Source organism: Panthera leo, chromosome E2, assembly GCF_018350215.1.
Source record: "Panthera leo isolate Ple1 chromosome E2, P.leo_Ple1_pat1.1, whole genome shotgun sequence".
Taxonomy (NCBI): domain Eukaryota; kingdom Metazoa; phylum Chordata; class Mammalia; order Carnivora; family Felidae; genus Panthera; species Panthera leo.
Window position 1 is genome coordinate 59,413,345 of NC_056693.1, and position 18,274 is coordinate 59,431,618.

General features: G+C 53.9%; 1 protein-coding gene across 5 annotated transcripts in view; it reads right to left on the reverse strand.

Moving 5' to 3' along the window:
- The window catches only part of ZCCHC14 (zinc finger CCHC-type containing 14), a 57,612-nt gene extending 40,085 nt beyond the window's left edge, over positions 1–17,527 (reverse strand). For 4 of the 5 annotated variants that reach the window (XM_042920654.1, XM_042920653.1, XM_042920652.1 and 1 more), the window contains exon 1: positions 16,952–17,527. In XM_042920654.1, coding sequence (XP_042776588.1) covers positions 16,952–17,527 — 576 coding nt within the window. Of the gene's footprint in view, positions 1–15,631; positions 16,630–16,951 lie in introns of those variants that run through there. The other variant, XM_042920655.1, reaches the window with a different exon arrangement.
- Positions 17,528–18,274: the final 747 nt, after the last annotated feature.

The following is an 18,274-nucleotide window of genomic DNA, read 5'->3' on the forward strand; positions in this document are numbered from 1 at the left end:
ACACACGGGGTGTAGAGATCACATAAAAATAAAATCTTTACTTTTTTTTTTTTTTTTTTTTTGAGAGTGTGAGTGAGCAGGGAGGGGGGCACAGGGAGAGAGAATCTTAAGCAAGTTCCATGCTCAGCGAGAGGCCCAATGCGGGGGAGCTTGATCCCATGACCCCGGGATCGTGACCTCAGCAGAAACAGATGGATGCTCAACGGACGGAGCCACCCAGGCGTCCCATAAAAATAAAGCCTCTCTGGGGGGCTCAGCTGGTTGAGCGTCCGACTCCTGATTTCGGCCCAGGTCGTGATCTCGTAGTTCACTCGGTTCACGGGATGGAGCCCCGTGTCGGGCTCTGCGCTGACGGCACAGAGCCTGCTTGGGCTCCTCTCTCTCACGCTCTCTCTACCCCTCTCACACTTGCATGTGCTCTCAAAATAAAGAAGTAAACTTAAACAAATACACAAATAAAATCCTCAAAAATAAATAAATAAGGAGCAAAAAATACATATATAAACAACAAATACCCAGCAAGGTTAGTATCTACACGTGTAAATACAGATCTACATGGTTAAATATTATGCAGTCTTTAAAAAATAACTTCAGAAAACAAAAGGCACAGGAATGCATAACTTGTCAAGGGTGCACGCACACAGACAGGCATTAAAGAAAGAAGAAAAATGTACCATAATGCTATAGTGTTTATCATCTTTGGGCGATTTTTAAAAAACATTTTTCTGTTTCCCAGTTTTTCTGCAAAGAACAGTTACTCTCAGAACTAGAAACGAGTTAGAAGCCACGAAGTCTCAGCGTAAGTTAACCTCCTACAGGACGGGGAACATGACAGGAAAACAGAAGCAGCTTCTGAAAACCAAACCCCGCAGCTCACCCCCGAAAGGCTGTCTCCTACTCTCAGAGGCGCTGAGGGGCCATGACAGGCGGGGCAGATGCTGCCAGGGGACGGGGCATGGGGGACAGACCAGGCAACACCTAAGCCAATTCCAAGGGAGGACGCGAACCCCGCGGCTGAGGCCGAACTGGAGAAGGAGCCACACCAAGCGGAGGAAGGGCCTTCCAGGCACAGGAACAGAAGTGTGGAGCCCCGAGGCAGAAAGGCCTTCGCGCCTGAAGCTTCGTAACGCCAAGGGGCAGCAGGGCCGGGCCCTCGGGGACAGGCGTGAGTTAGTTCCACAGGCTCTACACATCGAGTCACTGATTTCCAGTCTATCTTCCAAGCAACTCACCTCCACACCGGAAAGAATACCATCTGCTAAATACTCCTAACTCAATGGGAAAAAATACATAAAATCAAAAAGCAAAGCGATTTGTAAGCATTTTACTAAAATAGTAATTATGCGTCTCTCAAAACCAGAAAAAGAAAGTAGATAGTTTAATAGTGAAAGCTATTTGCTGACTTAGGCCAAGTGAAAGCCAATGCTAACCAGAAACTGTTTTCCACATAAAAACGTTCCTTTTTAAAATGTCTTACCCTGCAGCTGTACTCATTAAAAATGAGAGAGAGAAAAAAGATGACTGCTCAAAATCTCAGTGAAAGGTACCAAACCAAGCCCTCGGCTAGAGGGGTCCCGGCAAAGTGACCGTAAGGCCAAGTCCCGCCAGCAGCCTGCAGAGCAGGCCAGCCTCTAACAGCCCGCCCAGCCCTCGCCCTGCACACCCGAGCAGCTCTTACGAATTCGGATCCCAGGGCTCCCACCGCAGGCCAATGAACTAGAACCTGAGGGGGCGGGTCAGGTACGAACGGCTCCTGGCATCCGGAAGCCCCGCCAGGGAGGCTCTGCAGTGCAGACTCAGCCTGGGTCCCAAGTCAAGAGCCCCAGCTGCTAAAGATGGGATCTCCAGCCACACGCACCTGCACAGCAGGTTAAAGTAGTGCCGGATCCGCACCCTCGGCGGCAGCTAGGACCCAGACAGTGGCTCCAATGGAGCCTGTCACACTGCAGGTGCTCAACAAACAGCACAACTCTGTGCAGGCGTGGCACCAGGGCTTCCGTCTGAACGGCCACACCCCCGGCCTCCTAGTCTGACTGCACCTGAAACGCAGTGCCAGCAGGCTTGGTGTCTTCTCCAGGGAACAGGCGGCAAACCCAAGGTGCGGGAGGGGAGGGAAAGAACTCAGCGGTCGCTGGAGAAAGGCGCGAAGCTAGCAGAAGGAGCAACAGGCGACCGACCTCAAGGGAGCACACAGACCCGCTTTTACAAGCAGGAGTTTAAAGGGCACGCCCGCACGGGAACACCCAATCTTCATAAACTCCAAGGCAACACCGCATGGGAATCTAAAGCAATGCGTTCGGGAAGACAGCACCCCCCCACTTCTGGAAAAACTTAAGTCGTGTGACCTGTGTGGGATCGAAAACGGGGAGCAGCGGTCGTCGTCCCCCCCCCCCCTTGTGTGCACTCGGCTGCCTCCGGAAGGGCGACAGGTGAGGCACCCACCGCAGGCTGTGCCTTCAGACTTCTCACATCAGGTGCATCCTACACACGCTACGGTTACTGTGCATGTATGTTTGGGCCAGAACGATGCTTAAATATTGGGGTTTTCTCTGAGAAACCGTCTCAGTGTCTGACAGTAACAAGTAAGCTGTGGTACAAGGACCATTTTGGTTCCCAATATAACATTCACCTGCTGAGATGAACCGTTCAGAGCGGTCAGCACGTTAAAACGGTTGCTTGATGACCCCCGGGAGATACCGGCCACGGCAGGAGTTAGGTTACAGAGCATGCAGGCGTCCAGGACGGGAAAGGACAAGCACTGAAACAAGCTGGAAATGAGAAGAAGCATCTGGATGAGAAGAAGAGTGTATCAAAGGTCCACAAGGTGTCGGTAAAACACGCCCTTGGGTTTTATTTCTATAGAAGCCACAAATTCCATTTAATGAGTCTTGACTGGATGCCTGTTAACAGCAAGACAGAGGTGCTCAGAGAGTCAGAGACCAGACCCCTATGGTTAGCCATGCAGGGAAAGGTCAGGCCAGAAGGGGCTCAACTGGATTGAACAGAAAAGACACAGAGGCCAAGAAATTCCAGACTGACCTCCTACAACAGATACAACAGATCCTCCATCAACAGGTAAATGGTATCTGTCCCTAGGAGCCGCTTGACGACGGTGGGGGGGGGGGGGGGGGGGTGCAGAGCTCCAGATGCCCAGGGCGCCTGGCTCTGTTCCTCAGCACCCACTCGGGGCCAGGATGCCTCATGATCACCCCACTTAACGTTCTCAAACGACCCTCGTATCTCATCATATCATCGGTTTCTCCTCCGCACAGAACCTCATTCTTTGTAAGGACCAATGTCACCATTACTGTAAAACCCTCCTTCCCAGCCACACCTCCTTAGAGAGAATCAATCCTCCCTGCACTACGTGGCCCACATTTACCACAACATTTGGTTCTACGTTCAGTAATGACGGAGTATTTGGACCAACCTTCTTGCCGAGAACCATAACTCCGAACAAAGTATAAAAACCAATAAACTGAACACGACCAAAAGAAACTAAAGAAAGGTCTACACTTAGAAAATGGGATTGGTACCAGGTGTGCTTCATGACCCCTGGGCTCAGTCCTCATCAGAAAAAGCAGCAGCCACAGCTCAGACAGCACTCCTCAGTCCTACCACCTTGACGAGCCTGAGATCTGGTAAAATATGACAGCGCTGAGTGAGGGGGAAGACTGTGACAGAAGAGTGTCCGAGAAGGGGACACGTCTAGTCCTGCATATAAATTCTGCCCACACCTCTGCGTGAGCCCTGAATTAGGCACGCAGGCCCCAAGGAGCCAAGCTAAGACCAGACAACCAGAGGTTGGGGCTGCTGGCCAACAAAGGAAGAGAGTTCTGGGGTTTGGGTCCGGCCAAATGTAGTGCCTATTAAAACAAACACAACAACAACACGATACTCTGCAGGAGGACCAAGCAAAACCCAGAGCTGGTACAGGGTCTCACTTGCAAAACCCAAGGGGCAATCTGTAAGCACGAGACACGTAAAGAAACAAGAACAAGATCCAATACAAAGAGAAAAAGGAGGCCATGCCCAAGAGGAATCACACGCTGGAATCAGAGCCAAGAAGCATTAAGTGGCAGTTGTTACAAGGCTCAGAACATAAAAGAAAATGTATGTGGCATAAGAACCAAAGAATATCTCAGGAGAGAAATGGAAACTCTTAAAATATGAAAATTCAGGCAGCAACTAAGGTGTCCCACAGGAGGTGAATGCATCAACTGTGTGCACCACACGATGGAATATTACTCAGCAATAAAAAGAGCTGTCAAGTCATGAAAAGGCATGAAGGAAAATGAAATGTTATCTGAAAGTCTACATACAGTGTGACTCCAGCCAGATGACATTCTGAAAAAGGCAAAGCTATGGACGCAGGGAAAGACGAGGGGCTGGAGGCAGGGAGGTGCGCAGGCAGAGCCCGGAGGGCTGTCAGGGACAGTGAGACCGCTCTGTGCGATGTCATGGTGGACACCCGTCCTTATGCGCTTGTCCAAGCCATAACCTGTACAACACCAAGAAGGAGCCTTGATGTAAACCGCTGACTTCGGGTGATTACAATATTCAAGTTTTCTGCGAACCTAAAACTGCTCTAAAAAAATTAAGACTTAAAATCATAAAAAAGAATCCAAGTAGAAATTCTAAAATAAAAAAAAATGCTATTTCTGAATTTAAAAATCCATTAGATGAGCTTGGGGCACTTTGTGGCTCTGACCCTTGATTTCAGCTCAGGTCACAATCTCACAGTTCGTGGGTTCAAGCCCCACATTGGGCTCTGTGTTGGCAGCATGGAGCCTGCTTGGGATTCTCCCTTTCCCTCTCTCTCTCAAATAAATAAACTTTAAAAAATCTATTGGATGAGCTTTACAGCAGTTTGGAATTAACAGAAGACTTGCAGAATTTCAAGACGGATCAACTGAAAGTGTCCAGCCCGAAACACAGAGAGAGAAAAAGACTGGAAAAGAAAAGAAAAGTTTCTAACACCTGTGGAATAGGAGACTTAACGTACCTACAGTTGGAGTCCCAAAAGGGATACTGAGATACCGAGACACAAAAAACTATGGAGAAATTATGACTGACGATTTCCCAAATTTAGTAAAAGGCATGAATTTACAGCTCCAAGAAGTTCAGAGAGCACCGAACAAGCTAAACTGAAGAGGGCAACGCTGGGCTGCCCCCCATACTGCACAGGCCTCCCCTTCCTTAAATGCTGGAGCGAGACGGTCAGCAGGGACTCCTACATCTGGTGACGGGTCCCTGCAGTAACACAGGCAGAAGCAAGACACTCTTGCAGGCACGAAAGCTAAGGAAATTTCGAACGTGCAGACCCAGACTCCAGAAAATGCTGAAGGAATTTTCCAGACTGAAGGGACACGATAACAAGCAGGCTTTTTTTTTTTTTTTAATGTTAATTTACTTTTGAGAGAGAGAGAGAGAGAGAGAGCGCACGCGAGCGAGCAGGGGAGGGGCAGAGAGAGAGGGAGACAGAATCCGAAGCAGGCTCCAGACTCTAAGCTGTCAGCACAGAGTCCAACGTGGGGCTCAAAGTCGGGATGGTGAGATCATGACCTGAGCCGCAGTCGGACGCTTCACCGACAGACACGCAGGCGCCCCCAAGCCGGCTCTGTAGTGAGTAATGAAAAGCACTGGAAAGAGCAAATATGTGGGCAAACATAAAATGACATTTTCTTCTTAATTTTTAAAAACACATCGTATTAAAGCAAAAAGTGGTCTCACGTTGCGGGGTTTACAGCTAGTGCAGAGGTAACACACAGGACAACCACGGCACGAAGGGCGGAGAAGGTGACTGGCTGCCATACGAGAGCGCGACCCCGACATCTGGGCAAGCGGGCGGCACCCACTCCAGTGCAGCACCCTGCCCAGGGTGTTCCCTGGACCCACCACCGCAGATAATGCCACAAGGCTCACCGGGGGCTCAAACGGAACTCTGACGAAGGTTTAGCACAGGCGACACCAACCAGGACCGGGGGAAACAGATTTAAAGGTGGGAGGCGGGGAGGAGGAGGGGGAGGCTGGGGGGTGCCGAAGGGGACAAGTGACCACAAGAGGCGGTGACGGGAACTCCTATACCTCAACAGGTATGCGCTACAGAGCTTCCCACGTTTACCGAAACGCTGACAGGGTGCCTTCCGCGCCTTTCTCCAGATGAAGTTCTCCCGTGAGCAGGTGGACGCAGGGCCCTGCGTGTACAGCGGTGAACTGGTGGCGCCACCAAGGCCGCGGAGAGCCGCGGCCGACACCCGCAGGGGCCGGGACAGCCCCCCCTTCCCCCCGCCAACACCACACAATCTTCCGCTTTTCCCCCTGACTTTTAATAATAAAGTAAGGCCGTTCTAAAATATAATTTTGGCTTCACGTAATAAAAATAGCCCCTTATGTCCTCTTTGGCAAATTACTTACACTTAACCTGTTTGCGTCTGTTTTGTCACCGCTGAAACGGGGACAGTGGCGGAGCAGTCACGAGGGCTAAGTGAACAGGTTCGGGGCGCCTGGAGCAGTGCCTGCACACGACAAGTGGCATTCCCTCCCACCACCTGCTCCGTCCGCCGTCTCCGTATTGAGAATTCAGCAAGAAGGTCATTTGACCGGTAAACCAGCCTCCTCGCCACCAACACGAACGCGTAACAGGTCACGGGCCTCATGCCTTCGTGAGCTCGAACAACCGCCTCCAAGGGTGCCCTCCGGCGAGCAAAGGTGCCCTGCAGGGACGAGCCCGCCGGGGGCGGGGGGGGGGGGGGGGAGGGGTGGCTGCGGGGCCAAGAGACCCCAGACCACAGCCCGGATCTCACGCCGCACGGCAGGGCACGCGACTCCAGCCCGGTGCCTACGACGGGGCTCGTGACTCTGTTAGCGCGGCACAGCCGGGCTGTCAGCAGTGCCCCCAAGACTCCACATCCTGTTGAAATGCCCAAAAGACATGGGAGAAGGGATCCCCTTCCCCATCAATTAATTCTCCTCCTTTTACAAAGTTATTTTTTTCTCGTCTAGACTAAGTTTCCAGAAGTTCCTACATATACATGCTTTAATTAGATTCACTGTGAATCAGTATGAAACCTGAGGATACATTTCTTTCCAGTAAGTCTACTGAAGCTTTTATATAAAAGTCCCAAATAATTAAGACAACGACTCTATAACGCTCCCTCCTAATGAATCTGATGTCAATGTTTAAAGTATAGAAAATGCAAACGAAACTTTAATTGGCAAGACGAACGGTTATTAGTTTATCGCCATTCTACACCAAACAAAAACAGCGGGGCTCTCCGCGATTTACACTTTTGTAAACAGCAGCCTTGCAAAGCTCCCACCACCACTCTGACACGAGACTCACAGGAGGCAGGTCTACACAGCACCAACAAGCGCTCAGCAGACTGATCCATACACCTGGCTCTGTCCTGGGGTAGTATCACCCAAACTACCATGTGCAGAGAGGTGCTCCCATTGGAGGCATTCGCGTGCCAGCTTTTGAAGAATAAAGTAGAACGCCGACGTTAAAATCCACTAGAAACCTACAGCTACGTGACGTATGAGAGAAACAACCAATGAACAAAAGCAACCAAGGAAGAGTATGATTTGGTAACAGGTGTCACTGACAGGACCACAGAAAAGCACTAAGGAAAAAACATTTTCACTAGGGTGGCTTTTTTTTTTTTTAATGTTTATTTTTGAGAGAGAGAAATCAAGAAGCACAAGTGGGAGAGGAGCAGAGGGGGGGAGAGAGGGCGGGGGAGGGGAATTCAAAGCAAGCTCCATCCAGGCTATGAGCTGTCAGCACAGAGCCTGAAGCGGGGCTCAAACCCAAGAACCACGAGATCATGACCTGAGCTGAAGTCAGACGCTTGACTGACTGCGCCAGGCACCCCATCTTTTTTTGTTTAATGTTTATTTTTGAAAGGGGAGAGCACAGAGAGAGGGAGACAGAGAATCCAAAGCAGGCTTTGCGCTGTCGGTGCAGAACCTGATGTGTGGCTCGAACCCACGAACCACAAGATCATGACCTGAGCTGAAGTCAGACGCTTAACCGACTGAGCCACCCAGCGGCCCCTAGGGTGAGCTTTCATCAACATCCAACACCTCCCTCCCACTCAGATTTCACAGATGCTCAGGACACAGCCCCTGTGGGGTGGCAGGGACCACAAGGTTCTGGACTGAAAGAGACGGTCTCTGCCCTCCAATAAGTCAAAGTCTGGTGATGGAAATTTAAAGAAACACACTTTAATATAGTAAAAGATATAGGACAGAAGGAAGCCATAGGCGGCTTGTAAGTGTAAGCCAAGAACTGGGGGCTGGGGAGTCCCAGGTGCCAGGTGTCCTGTCTGAGAGGTCAGTACCTACGAAGGTTCAGGGGAAAGAGGGATTGCAGTAAACATAAGGAACCTCGAGTGTAGACAGAGGTGAGTACAGACAGGCAGTAGGCAGATCACAAACGCTGACGCACGCCATGCTAAGACCTGCACGCCAGAGAATAACAATCCTTCCGGCATCTCACCATGGCGCCTGTTGTTAGAGGCTGAGAGTGGGGTCAGGGGGACAGGTTGTCACAGTAGACGAGACCCAGTCAGTGGGATGGGTTGTCACAGCAGAGTAGACCCAGGTCACGGAGATGGGTTGCCATAGATTAGACCCCGGCCAAGGTGAGAAGTTAGACATGTCACTGTGATTTCTAGGAAAAGTTACGGTACCAAAGTTTCAGGATAATTTAATTAAAAAACAAAATAAAACAGCTACGAGTTATTTCTTGCAGACTTTAAACAGTGACATCAGCTTAATTCTAAAGGGAGATCATCACTCACTTGCGTGCCAGCATGCCATCTTGACTCAGGGGAGGGAGAGGAGCTACACGAGGCTAGGGGTTGTGCTTGATCCCTGAAGACTATTTTAATCTATGCCCGGGCTCCCTGGCAAATGGCCCCAAATCTAAGTGCGCCTGCACAGAAGTGTGCCATAGATGGGACCATCGTGTCAAGTGCGGCGGGAAGAAAGAGAGGGAGAGGGACAGACAGGCAGGGCAAACACTGACTCGGACGGCAGTGTCAACAGAGCAGAAACCCACGAGGATGCTGAGGACTTGGTCACTGACTGGAGGGAGACCAGAGAAGGCCAACGACAGGAGAGGCATGGACTTCTGGCTGGGGGTATCAGGACCGGGGTGAGGCAGTCAAGGACAGTTAGAGGGAGCTTACCTTTGGGCATACGGAGCTACCTGGGACCTCCAGCTGGAGCTCAGATCTAGCTGGGCATGCAGATTTTGAATTCATCGGTGAGAATACCATCATCAAAAGGGCAGGAAAGCCGAGAGACTGAAAACACTGAGAGAAGCAGGAAGAAGGGAGTGCACTGAGAGAATGAATGGAGGCGGAGATTCTCAGCAGGATGCTCAGCCAGTCAGCCAGCCCAGGAGCCTTTAAGCCAGCATCCAAGGGAAGCACCTCCACAACCATATTTGCCTTAAAAAAAAAAAAAAAAAAAAAAAAAAAGGAAGCACCCTCCCCTGGAAGATAAGAAAGATAAGGACTGAAAAGCAGGCAGCGAATCCTTCAAATAAGAGGCCGTCCAGATAAAGACATCAATGAAACTGAATAAGCACAGTTTAGAAGTCACCCCACATATACATGGGGAGGGCAGCATGATGGCATCATTCAACAAATGGCACTGGGGCAACTGGGTTTTCATCTGGAAAGTATAAAACCAGCTCCGTACCTTACCCCAAATAAATTCCAGATGGCTCTGTTAAATGTAAGAGGAGAAACCGCGCGAGTTCTACCAGGAGGCACCAGAGGGAAGGCACACGGCATCACAGGCGCACGGCCGTAACCCATCGCGGGCGTGATGATGTGTACAATGCAGAAAGTATAAAGCATTTCTAATGATGACACAAAGCCCAGTCGCCACACAAGATTGATAACAAGAGCGCTAAAAAGAAACTGCATGGCAAAGTCAACAGGCAAGAAAAAAAACCCCAGGAAAACAAATACTTGCCACTTCTACTAAAGACAAAAGGACAACTTCCTTGAAACTTAAAGAGCTCCTAACAATAAAGATCAACAACTCGGCAGAAAAGGGCAAAGGATATGGAAAGCTTGCCAAAAATAAAATGCTCGTTTTTTTAAAAGTTTATTTATTTTAAGAGAGACAAAGAGGGAGCGGAGGAGGAGTGGGGGCAGGGGTGGGGGAGAGACAGGCTCTGAGCTGTCCCTGCAGAGCCTGAAGCCTGCTTCACAGTCTGTCTCCCTCTCTCTCTGCCCCTCCCCTGCTCACGCTCTGCCCAGCTCTGTCTCTCTCAAAAATAAACATTAAAAAAAAGATGTTTTTTAATGTTCCACCTCACCCACGAGGGGGCTCACCCATGAGAACAAACCCACCCCACCCTCAGAGATGCTGCCCCCCAGCCACGACCCCCGCCCCCTCTACCGCCGGGAGGTGTGCAAACAGACGCTCACACATGCCACCCAGGGTTCCAGAAGACGGACTGGGGCAGTTGCCTGCACTCACACAGAGGCACACACCCCGTGGCCTACCAGCAGTCCCGTTTCCAGGCTTCTAGCCCCCGGGTACACACGCATCCAAACATGAAAGGCCGCACACGTGTCATGTGTAGTATGTAAACGACTGGATTGTTTATAACAGTGACATGGGAACCAAATGCCCTCCCTGGGGACCCATGAAACCAGAACGAAGACGCTCCGTGGCCTGATGTGGACTGCATGTCCAGAACAGCTGCCAGGGGGAAGAAAGCAAGGCACAGACCTGTGTGCGGAGCAAGGCACCAGTTACCTACTTGTAAATACACGGCAAGTTCCTCTGGAAGTTTCTACAAGGAACGAAGAGAGAGACAGAATGGATACTAGGAAAAAGGTAAGAAATCTCGTTTTTTTTACGTGCGAAATAACAAGTATCAATACGCAGGTAAAGGAGAGAAGGCGGCCCACACCTCGAAATGTCCTGTGTGTCCTTCTCCCATGTGTGGGGGAGGAGAGAGATGTTTCACTTTTGTCTTTTCAGTTTGCACCTCTGGTTTTGTGTTCTATTTAAATTTTTTTAACAGTTTATGGAGTTCCCTTTAATAAAAATAGATTTCGCCAAAAAGGATGGAGGCAAAAGCCAGGTTCCAGGAGGCCGAGGTGGCAGCGGAAGGTGAGCTGGCTCCAGTCTGTATCGTCTGGGGGGCCGGGCAAGGTGCAGCACCTGGGGGAAGATCCTGTCTGTAGATGTGCGCATAGGAGGTTTCAGAAAAACGTGCGTGTGTTTACAAGTGTGTTAAAACGTCAGAAGGATACACAGCAAGTCGTTAAAAACGGACACTCCCGGCAAGGAGGAACGAGGTTGGCTGCGGGAGGACTTGCTAACGAAGGGACAGACAGTGGACAACGTGGAAGGAAGGGGTTTTGCTGTTTCCAAGACAGGTAAGAGGCCCATGACAACACTGATGTGCCGAGTGGAGAAACAGAGGAGGTCAAAGACCGAGGCGGGGGACTTGGGGGGAAGTGGGAAGGGCAGGAAAGGACAAAGTTCAGACACCTGAGCTAACACCCTCCCGGACGAAACAGAAAGATGTGACCACAGCAGAGACTGAGGGACGAGCCCGTGAGAGGGCCTGTGACGGAGAGAGGCGCTCTGCCTCAGGACCCGAAGGAAAAGTAAGGAACGGTAAGGGCGCACACGAGACATTTTGGGGGCTCGTGATTTTTCTCTGCACCCGAGACACCCACCTGAAACCCCAAACACGCTTACAGGCGAGATGCTTAGTCCGAAGGGTCTCTGACACCCGAGTGCCCCCCCCCCCTCGTTTAGAGCCAGGGCCACAGGCCTGCGCTTCTCCTGGGGGCCGCACTGGCAGGCCGAGGCCCACCCCGTACGGCCTGATCACAGATCGGAGCGGCTGCCAGAGCATCAATCATAGGAAAGACATTCGGTCTGCCTTTGTCTTCACTCTAGACCACCTCAGGCCTTGTAACTCAGAACAAAACAAACTGCTTGAGAATTAGCCTATTTTATACCATCCATTCAAGAGAGTGGCTGAATCAACTCCAGCCGTAATAAAAAAAAGAACTAACCTATTTTATGAAGCTCTTGATTACGCTTTTTCACTGTGACAGGAAGTAGCTCTGCGACACGACGGGTCTCTCCACGCACAAGACCTCGTGGGGACTGGGGGGGAGTCGCCCTTGCTGTCTGCACTGCCTGCAGCAGGCTGGCGTCGGGAATCAGAAACCCTCGACGATCTGTAAACTCGTCAGGCGGCTCGTAAACTAATGAGAGAACTGGTGTCCTGAAAGGTGGTTTCTCAAAAAAAGAGAAACGTCCCAAGGATCTTTCTTCTGAAAGGTAATCCATCCAAGGCAGAAAAACAATACTCAAATAAACTATTCTCCCGAGACATCAGAGAAATTTTGAGTTACAGTCTCTGGGAGGTCGGCAGCCACCAATTTAACAAACAAACAAAAACGTACCTTCTACTAGCTTGCCTTTAAAAATGTAAGACTCCTACGACCTGCTTGGTAGGAAAAAAATAGATTAATCCAAAACGTCCTCAGTCCAAAAGGAGGGGGGATGAAATACGCAGGACTGAAGAGAAAATCAGAAATGGGTAAAATGAGGCCCAAGTAACCAGTGAACTTCCAAAACCGCAGAAATAAGGCAAATGCCGACGAGTGCCTGTAACCGTGCTGTAGCGCACGTAAGTACCTCCACATTACTCATTACAAACGCAAACCAAACTCCACACCAACTACAGCGGCAGCACTAAGGTTTGTGGAGCTGGACGCAGGGAGCATGAACTTGTGCACATGACAGTTGACAGTCAACAGCCCCGACGTGGGGCGGGGAGCGGTCGAAGGACAGTAACCAAAGGCCCCGCGGTTCGGGTCACCCTACCGCACAACGGCGGGACCACGGCAGCTCCGAGCAGATGTGGTCGGATGCGCGTTTTCAGTGAGTAACTACACCACCGCCACAAAGTAAAGCTGCCTCCCAGGATGTCTCGATGACCGTCGCGTGCGCCTCACTGGAAAAAGAAGGCAGTCCTCGGGCCTCTGAGAGCTGGCCAAACACGAAGTAACAGACGAAGCGGTGCAGGCGGCCAGACTGAGCTCAGATGCGGGGCTCAGGCCCCCATCAGCGCCCAGAGCCAAGTGCAGAACTGGAGCCACCGCTGTGCCTTCCGGTCACGGCTCCTCCTTAACATCGGGGATAAGAGCAGCTGCTCTGGACAGACTCACTCCCTTCCCGTGGAATGCCAGATCCTCTACGGCGGGCAGAGCGTCAGGTTAGAGGGACCGGAGGCGGCCACTCACACCTCACAAGGTAACCGGGGCACCAACTACCCATGCTCCAGCTCTGAACTACAACGATTTTCAGCAGCTTAGGGAAGCGATGAAACACAGCCAGCTGGTGCCTGCCTGAGGCGAGACGTTACGAGCAGTATTCGCGTGCAGCCGGTGTCCACCGGGCCTCCCCTAGCGCTCTTGGGTGCAAACCCCAGGACACACACCCGAAGGAAGACCACCACCGCACTCCCGCACCGAGCACGCCGACAAGGCTCGGCACCCGCTGGAAATCTCAACGTCACGCAAGTCGTCCGGCTGTGATCTTCGCCAGGAGGATTCCGAAACACCAGGGCGGGGAGGCAGCTTTCCCCCGCCCGGTCCGGCTAGAGGGGAGGCTTCCGCCGGCTCTGGACCACCACATTGGCCCGACAGCACCGGGCCCGGGGCTCGGGGCAGTGGGTTCTCAGCCACCTTCAACAGCGGCTCCCAAGAGGGGTGCCTAGCACCCACCGGGCGGGCTCGGATGGAGACAGCGAGGTCCCTCGGGACAGCCACACGTGGACAGTGCTTCAGAGACGACTCGTGAAGCGTCAGGTGTAAGGGATTAAAACAAGAGCCTATTAGCCCCGAGGAAACAAAATCTCAGAATGAGCACGTGCAACCATCCAAGTGCCCATCAACCGATGAGCAGATAAACAAAACGGGTCTATCCACAAACGGATAGTATTCAACCCTGAAAAAGCAGTGAGGCACGGACACATGCTTCAACAGGAATAAACTCTGAGAAGTGGTGCTAAGTGAAGGAGGCCCGCCACAGAAGGCCACACATTGGAGGACTGTGTTCGTACGACACGGCCGGGACAAGCACAGGCCGCCCAAGCAGAGGAGCAGGAGCAGGAGCAGGAGCAGGAGCAGGAGCAGGTGGGGTGGGGGGGGGCAGGGACTGCCGACAAAGGTGCGGGGCTCCTTCGGGAGGTGATGAAACCGTTCCGGAAGCAGAGAGCGGCAATGGGTGCACGACTGCGTAAGTGTATTAAAAACTATTCTTAAGCGTACACTTCGAGGCAGTGACGTTGTATGATTTTTAAATTAAATCTCAAAAAGCTGTTACTTGAAAAAATAAGCATATACCATAACACATTATCATTTTATGTAAAGGAAAGACTGCGAAGGGTAAAATTAAACTTTTCCCACAACCATGGCTTCACACTTAAACAGGAAGAGAGCGGGAGTCCCGCCGACCCCCAGCACCAGCTCAGGAGGAACCGCAGACCAGCACCCCCATGGCACCCGTCAGCCACTGGGCACGCAAAGCTACCGCAGTCTGCCGCCGGCTTTGCCCTTCCTTCCCGAATGTGAACATGTCGATTTTACCTCACTCACACTCTTAAGCGCCTTCTGCTTGTCCTCCGAGCAGTGAGGGCTGTTCAACAACACGGTGACTGTATCAGAAGACATACTTATAAAAACTGCTACTTTACAGAAGGTAAAGAAAAAACCAAACCCACGTCTTTCTTTCGAAAGAGTTCAGAGCAAAATACAACCGCTGACAAAAGAAAGGCAGGTGGGGCCTTACCAGGGCTGCTTTCCCGGGATGACAGAAAATGTTAGATTCAGACACCCCAAGAAGGCAAAACGCTCAAATGTTCCATTTCACCACAGAGGCCGACTCCAAGCAGCAAGGGGTGCCTCGGGCCTTAACTTTAACAGAAAGTTAGATGAACGTGCTTGAAATTAGTTTAGCAGTGACACAGGGGAGGTGGGGAAAACGAGGCACCGTGGTTGTTCTGAAATGTGAAAGCCACAGCCCTAAGGTTACTCACCATAACCTCATTATTGATCAATTTCCCATGGATCAAAGCTCCAAGCAACTACTTAAAAATAATTTAGAAAACATGAACTCAAACTCAAACTCAAACTCAAACTTGGGGCGCCTGGGTGGCTCAGGGGGTTAAGGGTCTGACTCTTAATTTTGGCTCAGGCCACGATCTCATGGTTCATGAGTTCAAGCCGTGCACTGAGACCTGCGCTGACAGTGCAGAGCCTGCTTGGATTCTCTCTCAAAATAAATAAACGTTAAAAACAAAACAAAACACAAGACAGAAGTATTTCACTCCACAGCAGCGTGCCTGGCTTAAGTCTGCACTCCCTGCACATGCTGTGGGCACGTCAAGTGTGACCTCACGTAGCCCCCCGACAAGCCCGGGAGGCAGGTAAGCTACCTCTACTCCAGCAGGGAAACACCAGGAGGAGGGAGGGTTCTGGCCAAGGTCACACAGCTGGCCAGCTGGCCGTGTGTGGGCAGGGGTGGGGGCGGACTAGCCCTTCATGTCATCAGAGGAGTTTCTCACCAGACAGAAAGGCTCTCTTCGAGAGCGTATTTTCATTCCAGGGCTAGCGCCTGCCCCACCAAAACCATCATCGCCATCTTCCGCTTCTGACAAGTGATGAGTCTGCACACACAAAAGAATCCCCTTCAAGAGCTGAATACGCCTGGACAAACAGCCCCAGACGCTGGCGCACCGCACCCAAAGAGAAGGCAACAGCATGTGGAACTGACCGCAAGGGACTGAAATCCCACAAACGGGTGACATGCCCCTGGCACCCCAAGAGCCTACCGAGCCCCCTACGGACGACCACAGCGCTTTCCCTTTGTTGTAGCTGAAACACCGTTTTCCTGCCCAGTGCACATCATGCGATTCAGAGTCACTTGAACACACATTTAGGAAAAAAACCACAGCCTCAGATCAACGCCACCAAAAACAGATAAGACTTAGATTAAAGCCAACGGAGGCACCACAACCACATCTTAGAGAAAAACACGGAAGAAAAATAAGCCACAATCCGGGTTGGAGAGACAGCTGAACACCACCACCAGCAGAGCAGAGAGCACAGGAGTGTCAGGTGGAAACAGCTCAGACCCCGTGCAGAGGGCACCGGGCAGCACTCGAGCCGACAGCAACCTCTCCAGGGAGAGGCCCAGGGTGATAGCCACACACGCCACCCTGGGTCACAGAGAAACCCTTCCTCTCTCTGCACCGCTTTGGCACTGGGTCCCAGGGGGCTGGGAAAAAGGAGCTGGAGCCCCGAACGCTTGGTGTTTACATAGTTTTGAAACATGTAGAGGAAAGTTCACGTTTCTGAGGGAATGACCACGATGCCCTTCCTGCTTAGCTCGGAGACGGAGACGTTAACCTCACATTCCTTAGGAGACCAACACCCTGGGACTCGGGCAGATCTGCCCCGACAAAGGCAGGCGGACCTCCAGGAAACAGCCGGCTCGCAGGCGTCCGAGGCCCCGCGGGACAGCCCCCACCCCACCGGGGAAAGGACACCTAGGCCGCAGGGACTCCCCGCAGCGCGCCCATCTCCCCCTCGACCGCGGCTTCCTTTCCTGCTAATAAACACCAGATTTTGGAGAAACCAAGGCGACACAAGGTATAACTCCTGTCGCCCAAGGGAACGATGAAGGGGACAAAAGCGTTCTCGCGTGTCCAGCCGCAGACGCGAGAGAAAGGCACAAAGGGGCCGCGAACTCCGACTGCACACGCCGGCCCGCAACCCAGGGGGCTCCCCGGCGACCTCTGCGCAGCGCCAGGCGGGTGCGACCGCCCACGAGGGGCCCTGGGGGAGGGGGGTACTGGGGGTGGGGAGAGGCTGAGGGCGCGCACCTTGTGGCAGGCCGGGCAGGTGGGCAGCGCGCTCTTGCCGCCGTGGCCCCCGCCGCCGCCACCGCCGCCGCCGCCGCCGCCGCTCAGGCTGCTCTGGATCTGCGTGAGCTCCTGGCGCAGCACCTGCTTCTGGTGGAAGCTGAAGGCCGGGTGGTTGGAGGCCATGGTGAAGAGCAGCAGGAACTCATCGCCCGTGCGGCCCTCGTTGAGCTGCAGCCCGTAGTTGTGGATGATGGAGTCGATGTGCGTGAGCGTGCGGTACAGCACGCCCGCCGCCTCGCGCTGCTCCGAGCCCAGCAGCGCCAGCGACACCAGGAGCTTGCTGCGCACCACCTCGTCCGTCAGGTTGGTGAGGCTGCCCAGGTCGGCCGGGTTGTTGGCCTTGATCTCCGAGTCGCGCAGCGAGTGGTAGTCCTTGCGGGCCAGGTCCTCGAGGCACGAGCCGAGGAAGCGCAGCTCGAGCGGGATGCACAGGTCCAGCAGGCCGCACAGGAACTCCACGCGCTGCGGCGACGGCAGCTCCGAGAACCAGCGGTACACGCCGTCCCTCTGCAGCGGGCAGCGCTTCTCCACCATGCTGCCGCCCGCGCCGCGCCGCGCCCCGGGGCCGGGGGCCGCCGGCCGGGGCCGGGGGCGCGGGCGGGCGCGGGCGGGGGGCGCGGGGGCCCGGGGCGCGCCGGGGCCGGGGGCGCGCGGACCGGGGCCGGGCGAGGGCGGGCGGGCGCCGCGGGCCGCGCCGGGGCCGGGGGCGCGCGGCGCGGGCGGGACCCCCGCCAGGGGCCGGCGGGAGGGCGCGCGCGAGGCGCCGGGGGGGCCCGGGGCGGCCGGGGCGGCCGGGGGCGGCGAGCGGCCGCGGGCCCCCCGCTCACGGGCGGGCTCCTGGCCCGCGCCCGTCCCCAGCGGCGGCCGGTGCGCGGCGGCGGCGGCGGCCGCTCCTCGTCGTCGTCGTCGTCGTCGTCGCCCGGGAGGCGGCCGCCCCCATCTCCCCCCGCGCCGCAGGGTCTGTCACTGCGGGCCGCCCCCCGCCGGAGCCGCCCGGGCCATGCCTCCTCCTTCTTCTCCTCCTCCGCCTCCTCCTTCTCCGCCGCCGCCGCCGCCGCCGCCGCCGCGCCTGGGCCGGCCGGCCGTTGCCGGGTCGGAGGCCGCGGGCGGCGGGCGGGAGGGCGGGCGCGTCGGGAGCGGCGGGCGGGCGCGGGGCGCGCAGGGACTCGCGGGCGCAGCGGCAGCGGCGGCGGAGGGATCTGCGCCGGCACTCGCTCGGCCTCGCGCTTCGGCCTCCCCGGTCCGCGGACGGATCCGGGCCGAGCGCGGCCGCGTTCGCTG